Source organism: Thalassophryne amazonica, chromosome 18, assembly GCF_902500255.1.
Source record: "Thalassophryne amazonica chromosome 18, fThaAma1.1, whole genome shotgun sequence".
NCBI lineage: Eukaryota > Metazoa > Chordata > Actinopteri > Batrachoidiformes > Batrachoididae > Thalassophryne > Thalassophryne amazonica.
In genome coordinates, this window is record NC_047120.1 from 32,039,549 (window position 1) to 32,060,348 (window position 20,800).

The 20,800-nt window shown below is 38.8% G+C and overlaps 1 protein-coding gene across 1 annotated transcript in view; it reads left to right on the forward strand.

Annotated features, from left to right (window-relative positions):
- The window catches only part of pigf (phosphatidylinositol glycan anchor biosynthesis, class F), a 29,040-nt gene extending 9,261 nt beyond the window's left edge, over positions 1-19,779 (forward strand). The window contains exons 2-5 of the mRNA XM_034193540.1: positions 2,793-2,884; positions 15,300-15,416; positions 15,510-15,618; positions 19,474-19,779. Coding sequence (XP_034049431.1) covers positions 2,793-2,884; positions 15,300-15,416; positions 15,510-15,618; positions 19,474-19,587 — 432 coding nt within the window. The 3' untranslated portion in view covers positions 19,588-19,779. The remainder of the gene's footprint in view (positions 1-2,792; positions 2,885-15,299; positions 15,417-15,509; positions 15,619-19,473) is intronic.
- Positions 19,780-20,800: the final 1,021 nt, after the last annotated feature.

Consider the following 20,800-nt stretch of genomic DNA (forward strand, 5'->3'; position numbering starts at 1 on the left):
CCCTGAACCATAACTATAACCCCTAACCTTAACTATAACCCCTAACCCAAACTATAACCTCTAACCATAGTTATAATCCCTAACCCTAACTATAACCCCAAACATAACTGTTACCCCTAACCCTAACTGTTACTCCTGTCCCTAACTATAACCCTAACCATAACCCCTAACTCTAAAAATTTAACCCTAACTGTAACTCCTAACCCTAACTATAACCCCAAACATAACTATTACCCTGAACACTAACTATTAACGCTAACCCTAACTATAACCCCTAACCATAATTATAACCCCTAACCTTAACTATAATCCCAAACATAACTATTACCCTGAACCCTAACTATTACCACTAACCCTAACTATAACTCCTAACCCTAATTATAACCCCTAACCTTAACTATAACCCCAAACATGACTATAACCTCTAACCACAATTCAGATGTACTACGCAGCAGTTACGCATATGCACATACCCTCGTGCCTTGTCACGTATGCTGCACATCTTTCTGTTTTGTAATGGCAGATTTTTTTCAAATTGTTCCTGGTGTATATTTGTAAGATGCCACTTTTCCTCGGATGCCACAACTATTTTCATGTATGTCTGCTGTGTTTTTTCATTTTTCTGGCAGGTTCTTTGGGTTCCAGGATCCAGTTGCCTCATGGGAGAGCATAGTGTAGTCTGTTTGCAAAATGTGGCGGTGGAGGTGCTGTTCAATGACTACTAAATGCCTACCAATTACTTGGCTACCCTTTGGATTGTGACATACTGCTTTTTGCCTGCTATGTAATAAGAAAATATTAATGTTCAGCACTAAATATCACGTTTTTTTTATTTAAACCAACCATGAATGAAAGACATGGTTATTATTGTTGTTTTTATTTTAGTGCTGCATCACTTCAGTGTCTGGTATTAATATTTTTTATACAGACTCAATAGGCCCTTCCTAGCGATGTCACACCAGAGCAACCAGCAGCTATTTGGATTATAATCCCAATTCCAATGAAGTTGGGATGTTGTGTAAAATGTAAATATAAACAGAATACAATGATTTGCAAATCTTCCTAAACCTGTATTCAACTGAGTACACCACAAAGACAAGATATTTAATGTTCAAACTGATAAAGTTTATTGTTTTGTGCAAATATTTGCTCATTTTTAAATGGATGCCTGCAACACGTTTCAAAAAAGCTGGGACAGTGGTATGTTTACCACTGTGTTACATCACCTTTCCTTCTAACAACACTCAATAAGCGTTTGGGAACTGAGGACACTAATTGTTGAAGCTTTGTAGGTGGAATTCTTTCCCATTCTTGCTTGATGTACGACTTCAGTTGTTCAACAGTCCGGGGTCTCTGTTGTCGTATTTTGCGCTTCATAATGTGCCACACATTTTCAATGGGCGACAGGTCTGGACTTCAGGCAGGCCAGTCTAGTACCCATACTCGTTTACCACGAAGCCACGCTGTTGTACATAATTTCATAATTATTGTATGGCCTTGCCTTACAATATAAAGCGCCTTGGGGCAACTGTTTGTTGTGATTTGGCGCTATATAAAAAAAAAGTTGAAGTTGAGTTGAAGCTTGGGCCCAGAGAAGGTGGTGGCGTTTCTGGATGTTGTTGATGTATGGCTTTCACTTTGCATGGTAGAGTTTTAACTTGCACTTATAGATGTAGCGATGAATTGTGTTAACTGACAGTGGTTTTCTGAAGTGTTCCTGAGCCCATGTGGTAAGATCCTTTACACAATGATGTTGGTTTTTAATGCAGTGCCGCCTGAGGGATCGAAGGACACGGGCATTCAATGTTGATTTTCAGCCTTGCTGCTTACGTGTAGAAAGTTATCCAGATTCTCTGAACCTTCTGTTTATATTACGGACTGTAGATGATGGAATCCCTACATACCTTGCAACTGAACGTTGTGAAACATTGTTCTTATACTGTTGGACTATTTTTTCATGCAATTGTTCACAAAGTGGTGATCCTTGCCCCATCTTTGCTTGTGAATGGCTGGGGATGCGCCTTTTATACCCATTCATGACACTCGTGTTTGTAATTAACCTGTTCACCTGTGGAATGTTCCAAACACGTGTTCATCGGCTTTCCCAGTCTTTTGTTGCCCCTGTCCCAGCTTTCTTTGAAATGTGTTGCAGGCATCCATTTCAAAATGAGCAAATATTTGCACAAAACAAAAAAGTCTATCAGTTTGAACAATAACTATCTTGTCTTTGTGGTGTATTCAATTGAAAATAGGCCAAAGAGGATTTGCAAATCATTGTATTCTGTTTTTATTTCATTTACATTTCACACAACATCCCAACTTAATTGGAATTAGGGTTATACAAGCATACGCATACATTTTCTGTACATTGTGATATAAACATGGAAAAGACTCTTCTCCACTTGTTGAGGTCCTGAGTAATGATGCACCCTGCATCCTGGATCACAATCAGAAATACACACTACAGGACCATGGTTTCACTAAGTGTAGGCTTGGAGACATGGACCACAGATGTTGTGTCACCTACTCATAAATTCCCAAAGCAAGTGCTTCCTCGTATACCTCAGTGGCTTCACAGTCGTCTTCTTTCTCAACAACCTGTGCAGCCCTGTATTGCTCTCAAAGCTGTGCGCTGTGACACCTCTGAGATACAACATCTCCTTCTGTGAACATTAGTGACTCCGGTGCAATCCCAAGCTGCCTTTAGGGTCGTAATTCCTTCTGTTGCTGTTTAATTGTTACTTGGGATGTTTATTTACCATCATCTTTCTCTAAACTCTTTGTTTTTACAGCTGTCTCGATTAATTCGCTGCTGTGTGTATTTCCTGCTCTCATGCCTGTTCTTCCATATGGTGGCGGTTCTCTATGGAGCGCCGGTGATTGAGTGAGTAGTTGGTGCATCTTGACTCACACCAGTGTATTGGGGGAAGTGGGACAGGGGTGAAAGGAACAGAGCGCTAGAGGGAGTTTTTCCTTACTGTCGTCGCCTGTGTGCTTGCTCAGGGGAGTTTGGTAAGGTTAGACATTACACGTGTGAAGTGCCTCGAGGCCGCGTTGTTGTGATTTGGCACTAGACAAATAAAATACATTGAAATTGAATTGAAGGACAAAAGCATGGAAAGATTTAGACAGTTTTTGGAAAAAGAGCCAAGAAACTGAAATACAACCCCTGGCAAAAATTATGGAATCACCGGCCTCAGAGGATGTTCATTCAGTTGTTTAATTTTGTAGAAAAAAAGCAGATCACAGACATGACACAAAACTAAAGTAATTTCAAATGGCAACTTTCTGGCTTTAAGAAACACTATAAGAAATCAGGAAAAAAAAAATTGTGGCAGTCAGTAACGGTTACTTTTTAGACCAAGCAGAGGGAAAAAAATATGGAATCACTCAATTCTGAGGAATAAATTATGGAATCACCCTGTAAATTTTCATCCCCAAAACTAACACCTGCATCAAATCAGATCTGCTCATTAGTCTGCATCTAAAAAGGAGTGATCACACCTTGGAGGTGTGGTTGCACCAAGTGGACTGACATGAATCATGGCTCCAACACGAGAGATGTCAATTGAAACAAAGAAGAGGATTATCAAACACTTAAAAGAGGGTAAATCATCACGCAATGTTGCAAAAGATGTTGGTTGTTCACAGTCAGCTGTGTCTAAACTCTGGACCAAATACAAACAACATGGGAAGGTTGTTAAAGGCAAACATACTGGTAGACCAAGGAAGACATCAAAGCGTCAAGACAGAAAACTTAAAGCAATATGTCTCAAAAATCGAAAATGCACAACAAAACAAATGAGGAACGAATGGGAGGAAACTGGAGTCAACGTCTGTGACCGAACTGTAAGATACCACCTAAAGGAAATGGGATTTACATACAGAAAAGCTAAACGAAAGCCATCATTAACACCTAAACAGAAAAAAACAAGGTTACAGTGTGCTAAGGAAAAGCAATCGTGGACTGTGGATGACTGGATGAAAGTCATATTCAGTGATGAATCTCGAATCTGCATTGGGCAAGGTGATGATGCTGGAACTTTTGTTTGGTGCCATTCCAATGAGATTTATAAAGATGACTGCCTGAAGAGAACATGTAAATTTCCACAGTCATTGATGATATGGGGCTGCATGTCAGGTAAAGGCACTGGGGAGATGGCTGTCATTACATCATCAATAAATGCACAAGTTGACTTCTGATAGCGAGCGAGACAAGATGGCAGCATAACTCAGGGTGCCCGATAGCAAAGTTCAGAAAAAGACCCCATATTCAAGACCAGCATGGTTTTCTTTTAGCCAAATTCATCTGGAATGAAAGGGGGTACGTGGACCGGACGTTGTGCAAAGCGTGAAACACGACAAGAGGAGGAAATGGAAAACCTCGAACAGCAACGTGAAGGTGCGGATAGCATTAGCAACATGCTAAAAGAGATTCAAATGGAACTACAAATATTCCGCACAGAGAATAAGCAAGACTTCCAGAAAATGCGTGAAGAACTGAGAGAAGACATGAAAATTGAGATGGCGGCTTTAAAAACTGAAATATACCGGAGTATTACAGCAAATACCGAACGAGCTAATGCACTGGAAAACAAGCTAAGCGAGGCTGAGGCACGTATCGGGGAGGCTGAGACGCTGACCGCAGCCATGAAGGACGCTTTAACTAAAGTGATCGCAAGCAACAGGATAATGCAACATAAACTGACAGATCTGGAAGGAAGAGCACGACGAAATAATATCCGCATTTACAACGTCAAAGTGGGGACTGAAAAAGATCCAATGTTACAGTTTGCTGATAAGCTGCTGAAGAAATCACTTTCGCTACCACAGGACATGAACCTACACATTCAAAGAGCCCACAGAGCCCTGATTCCAAAACCTGATCAAAATGCTGCACCCAGGTCGATTATAATAAACTTCCAGGAATTCACATGCAAGGAAGAGATATTGAGAAAGGCTTGGGCAGAAAGAGTCATGTATGAGGGGCAGCGCATATCGTTTGATCATGATTATGCCACTGAAGTGGTACAGAAGCGCAGGCAATATGGTAACATTAAGAGGGTTTTGAGAGAGAAAAGTGTTTGATTTCAAACACCGCTGGATAAGATACGTATTCACTGGGACACTGGCGTGCGCACCTACAGGAGCACACAAGAAGCAGCCGTGGAGATGAGGAAAAGAGGTTTCTCTGTACCAGACCCGGGACCAGATCCAACGGAGATGAGCCCAGAATTGGAGCGTCTGTTGATGGCGTCGCAGTGGCAGAGAGCCTATAGGTGAAGCGGAGAGGCCAGCGCTCACTTTGACGCAGCGTGACGACTAACCAGCGCGTATCAGAGCGCCCACTACTTTCGGAATTACAGTATGCAATAAAGGTTTTTGTTAGAAATGTGTGCTTAGTAAATTAGAAATATAGCGGGGGAAACGTGAGATTTATACCTCCAACAAACACTCAACTTCGTTTAAACTAAAATTATTGCTATCGGGTAAAGTTGGACTTTGGATGTGTGAGACTGCGTGTTTCGCCACCAAGGAGGGGCCCTCCACGAAGAGAATCTCCCCTCAGCCTTCCAACGGGGACAAAGGGTGTGAAGAGTTCACCCTAACTTGGGAGTCAGACATTTTTTCCTTTTTATTTGTATTTTATTTGATGTGTTTGGTGTTTTGTTGTTGGCCATTTGTTCAGGCCGGTGTTAGACGTCTGAAGAACTACAATTCAAATATGAGGAAAGAACATGCCTTTTAATAATATTAAATTGGTGTCATTGAATGTAAATGGCTTGAATAATCCAATAAAAAGAAGTAAGGTTTTGTCTAAGCTTAAAAAAGAAAATGCCCAGGTCTTACTTTTACAGGATACACATTTGCCTTCACTAGAACATGAAAAACTCAAGAGGTTTGGATACAGAAATACATATTATAGCTCCTACAAACCTAGCCAAAAAAGAGGGGTAGTTATATTAATCACCAACTCTGTTCAATTTGATTTAGCTAAAGAGATAACTGACAAAGATGGTAGGTATGTAATAATTAAAGGTAAATTGGAAAATAGACTGGTTACCTTGGTAAACATCTATGCTCCCCCGGAGAGTAATAAGAATTTCTTTAAGACCCTATTCAACGTAATAGTACAAGAGTCAGAAGGTCTATTAATATGTGCAGGTGATTATAATATTGTTTTGAACTGGAATATTGATACAACCAGTACTAAAAAGTGCAAAAATCACATGACTAATTTAATGAACACAATAATACAGGAAGTGGGACTGATTGATGTATGGAGGACACTGAATCCACAAGTTAAGGACTACACACAACTATTCAGTTCCCCATTCAGTTTATTCTAGAATAGATTACTTTTTAATCAGTGTTGAGGAAATTCATAATGTAACAATGTAAAATTAATGTAGCAGATGTCTCAGATCATAGTTTGATCAGTCTTAAAATCAACCTCAACAGCAGGAAAATAAATACAATATGGAGATTAAATGTGGGTATTTTAAACAAAGAGGATAACATTAAAAGTATAAAGGAAGAAATCAAAAGATATATAGATGAAATTGATACAGGGGATGTGAGCCCAGTCATACTCTGGGATGCACTAAAAGCAGTTTTGCGAGGAAAATTGATCGCGCTCACATCAGCACAAAAACGGGCTAGAATGGCTGCTTATGAGAGCAAAACAGAAAAACTTAAAAATCTTGAAGAGGAACACAAATGCACCAGCAACCCAGGAACTTTACAACAAATAACCACAGTCAGGAAAGAAATTGATGAAATACTAAGAAAAGAAGTTGGAAAAAAAGTCAAGGTTTACACTGCAAACATACTACGAATCAGGGCCAAAAGCAGCCAAAATATTAGCCAGACGACTGCGAAAACAACAAATATCAATGACTGTAAATAAAATTAGAAATCTTGAAAATAATAACCTACAATTTAAACCAAAATAGAGAATGAGTTTAAAAAATACTATACAAAACTATATTCTCAACCTGCACCTGCTGATCCTGAAACCATAAAACATTTTCTCGATTCACTTGACCTGCCCTCAATCGGGGAGAGCCAGAACAAACTAATCACATCACAGATCACAGACAAAGAGTTAGAGGCAGCCATTTCTAAACAAAAGGTTTCAAAATCACCAGGCAGTGATGGGTATCAATCTGAATTCTATAAAGTATTTAGTGAAGATCTCAAACCCCTCCTCTTATCCTGCTTTAATTGGACACTAAAACATGGCATTGCCCCACCATCTTGGGGAGAGGCCATTATTACAATCTTACCAAAAGAAGGCAAAGATAAAGAGTACTGTCAAAATTTTCACCCCGTTTCCCTCCTCAGTGTGGATTACAAAATTTATGCATCAATTATTTGTGAAAGACTTGAAGCATTTGTACCAGATTTAATTGAGGTAGATCAAACTGGTTTCATTAGGGGGCGCCAGACACAAGATAATATAAGAAGAGTCCTCCACATTATTGATAATGCCCAAACAACTGGCACTAGCACTGTATTAATTAGTTTAGATCAAGAAAAAGCATTTGATAGTGTTAACTGGCAGTTTTTATACAAAGTATTGAGAAAATTTGGCTTTAATGATAGTTCAATTCAGTGTTTTAAGACATTATACCACAAACCTACAGCCCAAATCAAAGTGAATGGCAGCTTAACGGATAGTATTAATTTACAGAGAGGAACTAAACAGGGTTGCATTCTCTCTCCGATACTTTTTGCTCTCTACGCGGAGCCTCTTGCACAGGCAGTAAGGCAAAATCCAAATTTAGAGGGTGTTAAGATAGCTGAATAGCAACACCTTATCGGATTATTTGCAGACGATGTGATTATTTTTCTGCAAAATCCTGAACACTGCCTACCACATCTAATGCACCTGTTTGAAACATTTGAATACATCTCTGATTACAAAATTAATATATCTAAGACACAAATTCTAGTATTCAATTACTCCCCTTCCCAAAAGATAAAAGATCAATATAAATTAAAGTGGAACTCTGAAACCCTGAAATATTTAGGCATAACTCTGACAAAGTCACTCTCTGAAGCTTGTGACACTAATTACAACAAAATAGAAGAAGACATTAAAAGGGATTTGAATAGATGGTCTACTTTACCTACATATTTCTACTCCAGAATACAAATAATTAAAATGAACGTTCTCCCAAGAATATTGTACTTGTTCCAGTCATTACCACTTTCTGTTTCACAAAACCGATTTAAAGCATGGGGCAAAATGATTTCAAGGTTTATTTGTAATTCCAAAAAGCCAAGACTAAAATATACAACAATGCAGCTCCCCAAAAAGAAAGGGGGAATGGGTTTACCTAATTTGAAGGAATACTTTTATGCAGCTCAATTTAGACCCTTGGCGTGCTGGTGCATTCCGAACTACGAAGCACGCTGGAAGGACATTGAGGGAAAAGAGGAGGGATACAAAACTCAAATTCTCATCTCAGACAAACAGTTAATGTTATCATTAAGGGGAAAAATGAACCCAATTGTAAAATTTACTTTAGAAACATGGCACACTGCATTAGAAAAATATAAACTAAAAGAAAAATCCTTTTTACTAAAATGGTTTAGGTACGACCCAAATTTTAAGCCTGGTAAACTGGATCAAACATTTAAACAATGGGAACTAAAGGGGATAACTGCAATTTGTACTCTTTTGAAAAATGGTAAAATGATGTCCTTCCAGCAGCTGAAAGAGAAATATGGCCTAGAAAACAAGGATTTGTTTAGGTACTTGCAAGTAAGGGACTACTGTAAAAAACAATGTAAATTTGACTTGTATGATGAGTCACTAGGTATTATTGGGGTGGTGAAAGGCGCATACGAACAGAATCCAGCTAAAGTAATTTCAGCTTTTTACAATTCACAGGGAGAAGGTAGAGAAGAAAGCACTCTTTACATAAAAAGGAAATGGGAAACTGAATTGGCAATAGACATTACAGATGACGACTGGTTTAAGATGTGTGAAACACAACACAGTACAACAAACTCATTGCTGTGGAGAGAATACTGCTGGAAGAATTTGACCCGTTTTTTTATTACACCTAAAAGTGGACAAACCTCAAGCTTGCAAACATGCTGGAGGTTATGTGGGGAAACGGAGGCTAATCATACTCATATATTCTGGACATGCTTAAAAATAAGGGCTTATTGGGAACAATTCAAAACAGCTTTGACCAAAATTTTGGGATATGAAATTCCAGATACATGTCTGGTGTTGTATCTGGGAAACATAACCGGAATATTTCAGGGATGGAGAAAATTACTTATAATCTTAAGCTGAAAGGGGACAAATATGACAAGCAATGGAAAAAGTGGAAAATCTTCTTAAATGGCACCAATGTAGTGACATGAATATTTTAAATTCAAAAATCTCTATTAATTTTCATATTTTTTAAGAAAGAAAAACCAAGAACAGGAAGAAAGGAAAAAAAATTGACACTGAGAAACAGTGTAGACATGAATGAATGAATGTCAAAGTAACCACGATACGAACATTGGAACAACAAATATAAATAAGTAAATAGATAAAAAAAAAAAAAAATAATAATAATATTAACACCCCCCCCCCCCCCCCCCCCCCCCCCCCCAATCACTGCCAAAAAAAGAAAATAGTAAATAATCGCCAAGAAGCTGCATTACTCAAAGTTGATTGTGTTGTCAAAGAGACTGAAATAGTTTCAGGAACGGTCCCCAGACCTTTTCAAATTTACCCTCTTTCTGTTGAAGCGAGAATCTGATTTTCTCCAGTTTTAAACAGGACATGATGTCAGCCACCCACTGAGTGTGAATGGGTGGGGAGGCATCTCCATCTGAGCGGAACAGCTCGTCTGGCTAGAAGAGAGGTGAACGATGGGATGTGTTTGTTCTTATTTAAATTGGCTCGTCCTTCTGCAGCACCAAAGAGTGCAATCAGAGGGTCAGGACTCAAATGCGTATCCAGCACACGAGACAGGGTCTGGAAAATCTCCCTCCAGAATTTGTTCAGACATGAACAGGACCAGAACATATGAATGAGGGAAGCTTCAACATGTTTGCATCTCATACAGTATGGACTGACATCAGGATACATGGAGGAAAGTTTCAGTTTGGAGATATGAGCTCGGTGCACCACTTTGAACTGGATCAAACGATGTCTCGCACACAGAGAGCTGGAGCTCACCAATCTGAGTATGGAGGTCCAGGAGTCCTCTGAAATAGAGGAGCCCAGATCCTCCTCCCAGGCAGCTTTGAGTTTGTCTGAGGAGGCACGCTTCAAGTCCAATAGTTTGCTGTAGATATGTGAAATAAGATGTTTTTTATTAGGGTTTAAGGAGAGAACAGTATCGACCATATTTGTGTCTGTAGGGATATGTAGACTAGAAAAATGAGTAGTGATAAAATGCTGTATTTGAAGATATCTAAAGAAATTGGACTGGGAAAGGCCAAATGTTTCACTTAGTTGTTGAAATGATGCTAATGTGTTATTAAAAAACATGTCCTTGAAGCGTGCTATGCCCTTTTCCTGCCATTATTTAAAGACAGAGTCCTGAGATGAGGGTTTGAAAAGGTGGTTAGACATGATAGGACTATAAAGAGAAAGCTTAGAAAGGTCATTACATTTCCAAAATTGTGCCCAAATTTTTAATGAATGTTTCACAACTGGGTTTGTAGTGGATTTGAGTGGTGGAAGTGGGAGCAGGGATCTCAAAAAGGCCAGGGTGGACGACTCCCCACAGCGTGAATCCATCGCCACCCAGTCAGGGCAGTCAGGTTTATTGTAGCAGAATGACCAGAATGCAAGACAACGCAAATTTGCTGCCCAATAATAGAAGCGGAAATTTGGCAGAGCGAGGCCACCAGCGGCCTTAGTTTTTTGAAGGTGTGTCTTACTTAAGCGTGGCCGCTTTCCCTGCCACAAATAGATGAGATGATGGAGTCCAGCTTCACAAAGAATGACCCTGGAATGAAAACGGGAATGGTTTGAAAGAGGTACAAAAATTTAGGCAAAGTTATCATCTTAACTAGATTGATGCGGCCTTTGAGTGATATGAGGAGCGGTGACCATCGAGATAAATCCTGGTTGGTTTGGTTCAGCAAAGAGATCAAATTTTCTTGATATAAATCTTTATATCTTATTATAACTAACTCCCAAGTAAGAAAATTTAGAGTTCTTAATTTGAAAAGGCCAATTACTATAGTCCAGATCCTGCGCCAGGATATTAATGGGGAAAATTTCACTCTTACTTAAATTTAATTTATAACCAGAGTGTTTTCCAAATTCCTCAAGCAGTGTAAAACAGAGGGCAATGTATCAGTTGGATGAGAGAGGAAGAGCAGGAGGTCGTCGGCGTAAAGCAAGACCCTGTGCTCCACATCACCTCTCCAGATTCCTGATATTGTGTCAAGAGTCTGTAGTGCAATAGCAAGAGGTTCAATTGCCAAGTCAAAAAGCAAGGGGCTTAGTGGACAGCCCTGATGGGTTCCCCGATGCAAACTGAATGGTTTAGAGATCTGGGAATTGGTACGAATGTTTGCAGTAGGGTGTGCGTAGAGAAGCTGTACCCATGAAGTAAAACTGGGGCCAAAGCCAAACTTGCTAAGGGTATTAAATAGGTAGTCCCATTCGACACGGTCAAATAATTTCTCAGCATCAAGGGAGATAACACATTCAGGAACCTCAGTCGATGGGGAGTAGATAATATCAAAAAGACGTCTGATATTAAAAAAGGACTGTCTACCTTTAACAAACCCAGTCTGGTCTTTAGATATAACAGAAGGAAGGATGTTTTCCAACCTCTGGGCGAGAACCTTGGCTAAGATTTTGGTATCTGTATTTATGAGGGAGATTGGTCTATAAGAGGAACATTGAATAGGATCCTTTCCTTTCTTTGCAATGAGGGTAATACAGGCTTCTGAGAAAGATTTTGGGAGGGATCCTTGGTTAAGAGATTCTAGAATAACTGAATGTAGGAATGGGGAAAGTAATGGGGAGAATTTCTTGTAAAATTCTGCAGGGAACCCATCAGGGCCTGGACATTTACCGGACTGCATTGCTGAAATGGCTGACACGATTTCTGCCTGGGATATTGGGATCTCTAATGCCTCTCTCAGGTTAGGTGTAACTTTGGGCATGTTAATACGTGACATGAATATTTTGATTTGATATTGTAATATTGTACTAAAATATCTGTCAATCTGTTATAGAAATCTGTAACTTCAGACTGTTATGTTACTGTGACTGATGTTATTGTTGATTTAATGTTGGTATGAACCTTTAAAAACAATAAAAATAAAGTAAAAAAAAAATAAATGCACAAGTTTACTTTGATATTTTGGGCACTTTTCTTATCCCATCAATTGAAAGGATGTTTGGGGATGATGAAATAATTTTTCAAGATGATAATGCATCTTGCCATAGAGCAAAAACTGTGAAAACATTCCTTGCAAAAAGACACATAGGGTCAATGTCATGGCCTGCAAATAGTCCGGATCTTAATCCAATTGAAAATCTTTGGTGGAAGTTGAAGTAAATGGTCCATGACAAGGCTCCAACCTGCAAAGCTGATCTGGCAACAGCAATCAGAGAAAGTTGGAGCCAGATTGATGAAGAGTACTGTTCACTCATTAAGTCCATGCCTCAGAGACTGCAAGCTGTTATAAAAGCCAGAGGTGGTGCAACAAAATACTAGTGATGTGTTGGAGCGTTCTTTTGTTTTCATGATTCCATCATTTTTTCCTCAGAATTGAGTGAGTCCATATTTTTTTCCCTCTGCTTGGTCTAAAAAAGTAACCGTTACTGACTGCCACAATTTTTTTTCCTGATTTCTTATAGTGTTTCTTAAAGCCAGAAAGTTGCCATTTGAAATTACTTTAGTTTTGTGTCATGTCTGTGATCTGCTTTTTTTCTACAAAATTAAACAACTGAATGAACATCCTCCGAGGCCGGTGTTTCCATAATTTTTGCCAGGGGTAGTTAAGCACTCCGATATGTTGTGGTTATTGTGTAAGAATGTGCAAGTACCCTTTGCAGCTTAGACTTAAACAAAGGCTTGAAGCAGCTTTATCTTTTGACCCCTGTACAAACTGAAATTGACCTTTGTCACCATTTTTGCTGATTTTGCCCCATAACTCCATAATACATTGTCCAAATGCAATGGCAGGCTTGTATAATCTTCCATTGACCCCTACCTGACAACAGCTGCTACCCTGGGGTGACCACCATTCATTTTTGTGTAGGCCATGATACACACTAAGGCTGGAATGTGAGTGTCACAATCACCTTAAGTGGTACAGATGAGGTCAAAATAGACTTCTGGCTCATGCATTACCACAGAATTTGAATGGAAATGTTTTGCAATTTACACCCAAAGGCACCTTAAAAAGTAGCAAGAACGTCATGTAATTAATTAAATTTGTATTAAGCACAGCTAAACTAGAGCACGGCACTCGTAGAGCGCAAACCTCCACTGACACTAGTTTCCAATTCCACAAATTTTTACCTTGGAAAAAATTTTCAAGGTCAAAGTCCTGTTAGAAGTGGCTTTTCATAAGCTAAAATATAATCAAAAGGGCTTTTCAGTGTTAAAATCAAATATCCGCTAAATGCACCATACAGATCAGATGCAGATCAAACTTAGTCTCTTCATTCAGAGTGCCAGTTTGCAACTCGTTGTGACAAATGAGAGTGATTGAGGCACTTTTGATTGAGATATAATGCAAAATGTACACCAAATGGGCTTTTCAATATTAAATTAAAATGTCTACAAAATCCACAGTCCAGATCAGATCAGAACTTTGTTGGGCGATAGTGAGTGCCAGTCTGCACCTCACATACAAATATGAGAGTGGCTGGGGCATGTTTGATTAAGATATAATGTAAAATTTACATTAAATGGGGTTTTCAGTGTTAAATTTAAATGGCCACAAAATCTGTAATCTGGATCAGATCCAGATCAAACTTTGTCAGTCGATAGAAGATGCCATCCTACCTAATGCTATCAAATATGAAATAAATTTGATCTTTTTTTAACAGAGTTATGAATTTTTGAAAATTTGTTCAGTGATAAAGATAGGGATTTTTTTTTCTAATTTTCCAAGATTTTTCCTGACTTTGACCTATGTCCTTGAAAATTTAATCAGTTCTTGCTTATCGGGATATGAATCCTCTGTAAAAATTTCATAATGATATATGAATGAAAATAGTTGGTTACAGGCTGTTTACAAACAGACAAACAAACAAACAAACAGGGGTGAAAACATAACCTCTGCCCAGCTTTGTTAGCGGAGATAAATAGTTCAGTTTGATAACACTGTACTTGATTAACTAGAGAAATTTACCTGGGCTTCTACAAACTGATTGTATCATGAGAATTATTGCACTCGATTGGTGCCAAATCAAAGGTTTTGTTAATTTTAAGAAAATTTTCATTTATATACAGTATAGTTTAGATTTGGTCCTGGAATTCTTTTGTCTCAGATCCATTATGTTTTTGCTTTAGATCTTTTCATTTTCAGATTATTATTTTTAAAACTTTCATATCATGATTTTACAGTTTCTGCTTTTGGCCTTGATCTGGCTTAGAGGTGTGGCATCAACTGAGGGAGGCAAAGAATATAATGAGTGACAGCTTAACCTGTATTTTCTTGCACTCCCTTACTCTTGTCCAGAAGGTGGCGATAATGCACCACAAGCTGTTTGCCAACCTCCATTAATATTTAGGATAATTTCCCACAGTGTCTGTTACAAAAAAGGTGAGTATTTCTTGCCTGAGTGCTTGTGTGAGCAAAATGTGGCAGAGTGGACGATGAGCGGATACTAAAGTCTCTACAGATGGCAGATACTAATTAATGTAACCGTATGATTAATTATTGTAAGATGGTTACCAAGCAGTTTACGGTGTATTTCCGCCACCTTCTGAGCAGTAGTGTGGAAGTTCAAGCAGATACAGAGGGAAGGTGAAATTTCAGCTGTCAGTCATTATATTCCAAACAACTCTTGGTTGCTACACACACACACACACACACACACACACACACACACACACACACACACACACACACACACACACACACACACACACACACACACACACACACACACACACACACACACACACACACACACACAAGGCCAAATGTCTGACACTTTTCAGAGTTCAAGAGTGAAAATTGAACCTTCATTTTCTTCCTTCTTCTCTCTCTTGTTGTTGTAAATCAACAAACGTTTGTCCCGAATTTGACACTTCAGCCTGACAGAGATATGAAACACCTCGTTGTTGTTTCAGATCTGCTCTGGAGACCTTCTCCTTCGCTGTGTTGCTCACCTCTCTTACCACACTCAGATGTCTCTGTGTCCTGGGCCCCAACATCCAGTCCTGGATACGAGTGTTCAGCCGACATGGGTAACAATCAAAGAAAAAAAACAAAAACCTGTTCCCCACCCTATGGAGAAGATGAATAAAAATGTCCTTCCTTTGCTGTGTCCCTGCTTTTAGAGCTATGTCTGTTTGGGACACCAGTCTGCAGATTACAGTGGGCTGCACCTTGGTAGGCGCATGGGTCGGCGCTTTTCCTATACCGCTGGACTGGGACAGGCCGTGGCAGGTCAACACACACTGCAAATCTCTGAGTCTGTTATGATGCATCAGCAGTACGTGTATTTGTGTCACGGGTTTGTGGAGACCTGTTTGGATATTGGACTTGAATTCATCAATTGCTAGAAAAAATGATGATTGATAATAAGTGATATTGTTGCTTTGTGTGTGAGTTATGCAAAATCATATGAATGTTGCTAATTATACCGCTATTCCACAAAGTGTCGTTCTTTCTCGTATCATCCCGAATAGCAAATCGGAGCACATTTTGAAGCTTCACCGTAATTTCTTGATCCATCTTTTATCAGTGTTGAGCAAACTTGGTATGCACAGTCGTTACGGCCATCACCGACACCAGTTTGGAAATTGGGGTGAAATTTTTGAGCTGTTCAAAAATTTAATCCCAGTTCGCCAAATCTGCGTGATTACGCAGTTACTTCTGGGTGTTTGTAATCTTAACAGCTTCAGTCATATTCAACCATCTTGAAACGGTGTAGTGAATTGGCGCTATATAAATTAATAAATTTGAATTTGAATTTCACAGCCTGATACTTGTTTGATTGTGTTCCTTTGGGGTAAAAATTTGAAGCACTGTTTGTGCCGTTGTGGCTGAGAATGCAGCCATGTGCAGCTTTACTTTTGTTTTCGAGAGAGTTGCCAGGTATGTGCTTTACAAACCAGCCTGATAGGATGCATGCCGGAGAAAGCTGTTTCATCCTGTTTTTTCACTTTCTCTGGATCGTTTGTAATCGTAATACAACAGTATTCTGTGGAATAGGAGTGTTAGTCATAAAGCCCCATTAAAAAAAAAATAGTTTATCATCCCCGCCCGCATGCCAAAATCGGCGTGCATACTTTTTTTGGCCAAATTTCATCGGCAGTGGTACAGCTGATGCAAAAACTGGCACATCGTCTAAGTGACGAGTATGCTTTGGCTGAAGACGGCTGAAGTTTATCGAGCTGAGCCGCGAGATGTGTTTGTTTTTTTTTTTTGTTTTTTTTTTGTAGGATACGTCTGGTATATTACAAGGGGAAGTTTCATTTCCCAACTTAAACATTTTACTAGGTTGTTTGTTCTCTCTTTCTAAGAAAAAAAATCCACCCACCTTCATCACTTTTTTTCTGATGTCAAGGATGACAAACAAATATTTTTTAATGGGGCCTAATGGTTAATATGTCATAACATGTATGATAAATGTGTCCATCAGTTTTTGATGCTTTCCTGCCCCCCTAGTGATCAAAAATTAATAGTAGCCAATTTTAAAACACATTTGGGATCAGACTGCATGTATTTGTAGGTCCAACTAACAATGACTACATTTTTTAAATAAATCATACTTAATCATTCAAACTTCTTTACCTAAGATAAAAAGTGCAATTCTGTGTATTTTTGTGTTATTCTGTTAACAGTTGTGCAAATATCCAAAAAAGACAGCAGAGGGGACATCCACTAACACTATTTAGTAAAATTATTCCTGATTGTAGCTGCCTGTCCGAGTGTCTCTGAGCAAGACACTGAACTCCAAAACTGTTTAACCTCAGGGCAGTTTACTCCTGTAAGCCCCTTTCACACTGGGCCTGGTAGAGTTGCATTGTGCTGCGTATCTATTACTCAGGAATGGCTGCATATGTTACGTGCAGGGGGAAGCTTTGTCCCACGTCGTCTTCTTTTTTTTTTTTTTACAATTTTATTTCTCATTTTCAACAGTACATTATTCACAAAACATTCCAGCAGTATACTATTCTGTGCTGTTCATTTTGTTTATACACCAAACCCCAACAAATGACAGAGAAGGAGAAACATAAAATATATACATAAACAACCAAAAATAAAATAAAATAAAAATAAATAAAAAATAATAAATTCAAATAAAATAAAATAGAATACACAGATCGATTGACTTTACAGCTAACTGTAATAGTATATTAGTGATTTGGTTTGAAGTCACGTTAAGTTGATCATTCTAAATGATTCCATATGTCAGAAAAGGCTGCCATGCCTTGAGAAATTTTTCAGTTGAACCTGCCAGGGTACATCTCATCTTTTCTAAATGCAAAAATCTCATGAGCTCTGCAAGCCACTGCTCATGTTTGGGAGGAGCTTCCTGTTTCCACCTCCAAAGTATCAGGCGTCTTGCAATCAGTGTAGCAAATGCTATCAAATTTGAATTATATTTTGGACAGTGGTGGGCACAGTTCTGCTGACCGCAAATTATCAAAGCTAATGTTTTCATTATCGGATTAGCTTTTCAGATAACTTTGAAAAGCATTATTGGACTATTATCTTCAGATAAATTTTGGTCTGATAATTTTTAGATTGCTAATATGTTTTTGCAGGTGAAGTGAATAAAGCATTAACAGTTAAAAACCTTTGTTAAGTCTGATATCAAAGATTTTAGCACTTACCTGTTAAAGGTTTTGTAGCAGAAAAACCGCATCATTCTCTGTAAACAGAGAAGAGCTGGTTTCAGGAGAAACCGCTTTATCCTCTACAGTCAGAGGAGAACTGGTCACAAGATAATTCTTCTTGATATAACTCACCGGCAAGGTCACCCATGTCATCTAGAGGCATACAGTTTTAACTTATGGTTACAATTTTAATCAAACTAATTTTGGACATGTTATTTAAATTAACGTCACTTCTGAAGTTTTATAAAGCGAAAATATCAGCTATATGTTTTAGCTTTAAAGTACTGCACTAATTTTGAAGGTTGTAGTGTGGACATGCTGTGTGCAATGCATTATGGGTAATCCCGGTACAGTCACAACAGGAGAAATGCATGTGAGATGCTCAGATCAGGCTCCACACAGACAACAGCATTGAACTCTTTGTATACTGTGCCTAAAACTCTCATGAATATATTGTCTGCGTTTATAGATGTTGTTACTTGTTATTGTGTTTCTTTTAAATGTCAGAAGAAGCTCAGGTTGCTTCTCTAATATTTTCCTGTTTGCTCTACTGTCTCTGCTGCCATCTACTGGCCAGTAGTGTTCATGGCAGTATTCGCCCTAAGTATTGAGATATCCCATAAATTATAATTCTTTGCGCACGCGGGATATCAAACTGCTCCATCAACTGTGTAAATGAAGCAAATGTTCTATCTATAAAGAGGTCTTCAACCTTACTTAATCCATTTCTTTTCCAAACCATAAAAGCAGAATCAGTTATAGAAGGTGGGAACATATGATTTGAACAAATAGGTGTTTTGATTGACATAGAATGTACCCCAAATCTCCTCCTACACTGCACCCAGATTCTAAGGGAGTCATACAACAGGGCAGCGGTCAACAAAGCTGGTAGACATGTTTTACCACAGTTAGCAGACTCAGTCTGAAGCCAAGCTGGGGTCTCTGTAGAAAAGTTACTGATCCAGTGTAGCATGTTTCGTATATTTGCTGCAGCTCTGCTCTGTTTGCAGAGGGTAGAACTACACATCTGCTAAGAAACATTTAACAGGTAGGTGTTCAACTGATTTAAAATTTTATAAATGTTTATAGCTGTTCAGCTTTGTTTACCACATTAACGGTCTAAAAATTATCGGACAAAAATTTATCGGGAGATAATTAGTCCGATAATGGTTTTTAAAGTTATCTGAAAAGATAATCCTATGATGAAAACATTATCTTCGATAATTATCGGTTATCGGATTATCGTGCCCACCACTGAATCTGTTTGTGGTTTTGAGATATCCTGCTAACAAACAAACAAATGGCATTGTCACATAGCCACCTTCATGGAACCAATCAAAAGTATTTTGCATATGGAGTGTTTCAGAATTACAGTCTGACTGAATGATGCTACCAGTGCCTCCTGGTGGTTTACAGTTGTAACCCCCCCAGCACTCATTTGTGTCATTTCCTGTAGGTGTGGCCCATATCCTGCAGCCTGGGTGCCATGATTGGTTTCCTGACTGGGTTTGTTGCTGCGCCCACGTGGATTCACTACCATCGCAAACAGCTCACCTATAAGTGCAAGTGACTGACAGATGTGCACAAGCGCATTTGTGTGGCTGTGACATTTTGGCGACACGTTTTTAACTTTTTCTCTGATTATTTATTGGGAACATTCAGCCTTTTTTTCCTGCCTGTAAGACAGATGATTTTTCTACCGACACTAATGAGCTGTATTATTTTGTACACCAGTTAATAAAGTGTCTCCATTGTGAAATAACTTTTTGAAGCATGTGATTGAGGAGGTAGAATAAAGGTTCCTAAACTTTTTTTGGTTCTCAACTCCACTTTGAATCAGTCAGATATTGTTACACAATTCTTTGAATATTTGGTCATTGCAGGGTGAGCGCACATGGAGGTCTCAAGTGTTTTTTATTTTTTTGGGCTGCGTTCAACCGACCACAAATGGCTGTATACCTGGTCACCAGGTACTGACCTGTGCCTCCTCAGTAGCAAGCTGCTGGGAGCGTAGGAGATTTGTCCTGAGATGCTGAAGTCTCAATGATCCAGGGGCGTCATTTGTAAATTGCTGCATAGAATTCATGCTATAGGTATACATACAAACAAAAGCCAAAAAATGTCACACAAATAAAGAAAAAGAAAGTCAAACTTATAAAGCTGTTCATATGCACACCTGCAGGCAAAGTTCTGTTTATAAATCACACACTACCTGGAATTGTGCATCGTACATGGATCGGTCTCATTTCCCACCTTCATTGTAAAACACTTCATGAATATTCAAGGTACACATGAAGCCTGAAACTTGTACTTGTCATGGCAACCGAAACACAAATCGAGGTGCTTGTGTGTGATCACAGCAGTGGCTTAACAAACAAAAGCCAGTATAGTGAGTGGCAACACTGTGATGACGACAAGTCTGAGTATTTTTGTACACAACCGTTCGCAATGTGCAGCATGTTACTGGGTAATTTTGGCGTCATGATCACTTATGGACGTAACTTTAACAAGCTCACCACAAGAACCAGCATACAACTTTCCACCAAACAGAATAAATCAACATTTATCATTACAGTTGTCCCAGAATCCTTGACACTGCTGTGATGTAACTGTGCTACCATCTTTATTAAAAATAAAATCTCCAAATTAAATTTAAGCAGCAAAAAGAACGTGCAATCATTTTAGCTCCATCCATCCAATGGTCAGATGGAGCTAATATTATGGCAAAATGATTGTCTGTTCACAGACAGTGCTCCTTCAGTTCTTGATGGATTTTTTCTTCA